The sequence below is a fragment of the Lycium barbarum genome, chromosome 2 (assembly GCF_019175385.1).
Source record: "Lycium barbarum isolate Lr01 chromosome 2, ASM1917538v2, whole genome shotgun sequence".
In the NCBI taxonomy this organism is placed as follows: Eukaryota; Viridiplantae; Streptophyta; class Magnoliopsida; order Solanales; family Solanaceae; genus Lycium; species Lycium barbarum.
Window position 1 is genome coordinate 132449708 of NC_083338.1, and position 1874 is coordinate 132451581.

Consider the following 1874-nt stretch of genomic DNA (forward strand, 5'->3'; position numbering starts at 1 on the left):
AATTAAATTAGGTTAAAACAGACAAAAAGGAGAAAAAAAAAATGTCTAAAACTCAACTGGAAAAAGAGCTTGCTTTTTGTTAGCTATTTGTACACTAATTTTGCAGTCTGATAATTTCATGCACTGCCTTTTCATTCTCTAATGAAAAGGGCATGTGAATCAACAGTCACTTATTCTTCTTGCCAAAATGGGACAAAAATGCTTCTCCTGTCTATTGAATTTGCAGACTATATTTGCATTCATTCATATCAAATGAGTATAACATCTTCAAAGCTAAACAGAAATCCATTCTGAACCCAAGTAGCATGCTAAGCATAAAAACATAGATCTATCCTTCTAAATTCACCATCTCTTGTCGATGTATTTTCTTGTAAAACTAAATACACATTCTACGCTACTGAAAAGTCTGCTTGTGTAACCAACTGTTCTCAACCTGGAAAGCAATATAGAACATAAGCATTAGTCACATACGATCAACCAGTTTCCTGCTTACTAGCTATATTACAAAGAAAATAACAAAGCCCCGCCAAGAAAGAATAGGATATTAACTTCATTTGAAGGATATTACAAAGGAAACATTCATTTGAAGGAATTTAACTAAAGAGGATATTAAGTTCTCACCAAGTTTAGAGACACTTCTTGTGGACAATTGAGGGACCACATTCATCATATTCCCTATTTGTTATTGGCATCTGCATGGGACATAGATATTAGCTGATAACTCTGATGAGCTTAAAAGTACAAGCAGACAATTATAGTTAGAATTTAGAGCCAATTATTTGAGACTGAAGGTTAATAGATGGATTTATTGATCAGTCAAATAAAGCAAAGAGAAACTAACATTTCTAAAAAAACTAGGGAAGCTATAATTGATCCTCCTATCCAGGTGCTGTACTTTCTCTCAGGTGGTGCAATCACCTCGATCTTCGTGTGGCTTGGAGCAAGAGCAGAGATTTCCTTGCTTATACGTTCTGCTATGCCAGGAAACATAGTTGAACCACCACTAAGCACAATGTTCGCAAATAAATCTTTCCTAATATCAACATCACTTTTCATGATTGAGTTGTAGGTTTTTTCATGAATTCCTATCGGTCCCTTTCCAACCAATGATGGCTGGAAGAGGACTTCAGGGCAATGGAACCTCTCAGCACCAATAATAATGACTTGTCCATCAGGAAGGTCATAGCCCTTGTCAACTGAAGAACTATTTTTTGCCTCCTCAATCTCCTGTTCAAAATCCAGTGCAACATAAGTAATCCTCTCCTTCATATGATGAACAATCTTTGATGCAGTGGGAGTGTGAAATGTATAACGTCTCTCTATCTGATTCATGAGATAATCTGTTAGATCACGACCACCAATATTTAACCTCGAGATAGCATGGTGAAGTGCATGTCCCTCATAGATTGGGACTGTGTGGCTCACACTATCACCAGAATCAAGCACGATACCTTGTAGGAGAACAACAAATGAATGAGTGACTAATCAAAACAGTAGAGAACCAGAATGCATACTCCATCTGCTTGCCAGTTGTACGACCACTAGCAAACAGAGAAAGAATAGCCTGAATTGCAACATACATGGCTGGAACATTGAATTCTTCAAACATGATTTCAGTCATTTTCTCTCGGTTTGCCTTGGGGTTAAGTGGTGCCTCAGTTAGAAGAACGGGATGCTCCTCTGGAGCAACACCGAGCTCATTGTAAAACGTATGGTGCCACATTTTCTCCATATCATCCCAGTTTCTTATGATACCGTGTTCAATGGGATATCTCAGAGTCAACATACCTCTTTTAGACTCAGCTTCATCACCAACATAGGCATCTTTTGGTATGATTCCAAACATGACGCCAGTATGATGAGGACGACCAACT

The 1874-nt window shown here is 37.8% G+C and overlaps 1 protein-coding gene across 1 annotated transcript; it reads right to left on the reverse strand.

The window, feature by feature from the left end:
* Positions 1–214: 214 nt before the first annotated feature.
* LOC132627307 (actin-100-like) lies at positions 215–1868 on the reverse strand. Its single transcript, XM_060342577.1, has 4 exons — positions 1528–1868; positions 848–1451; positions 622–699; positions 215–433 (listed from the first exon to the last, which is right to left on the reverse strand). The coding sequence occupies exons 1-3, from the start codon at positions 1844–1846 to the stop codon at positions 627–629; spliced, it is 996 nt and encodes a 331-aa protein (XP_060198560.1). The 5' UTR covers positions 1847–1868; the 3' UTR covers positions 215–433; positions 622–626.
* Positions 1869–1874: the final 6 nt, after the last annotated feature.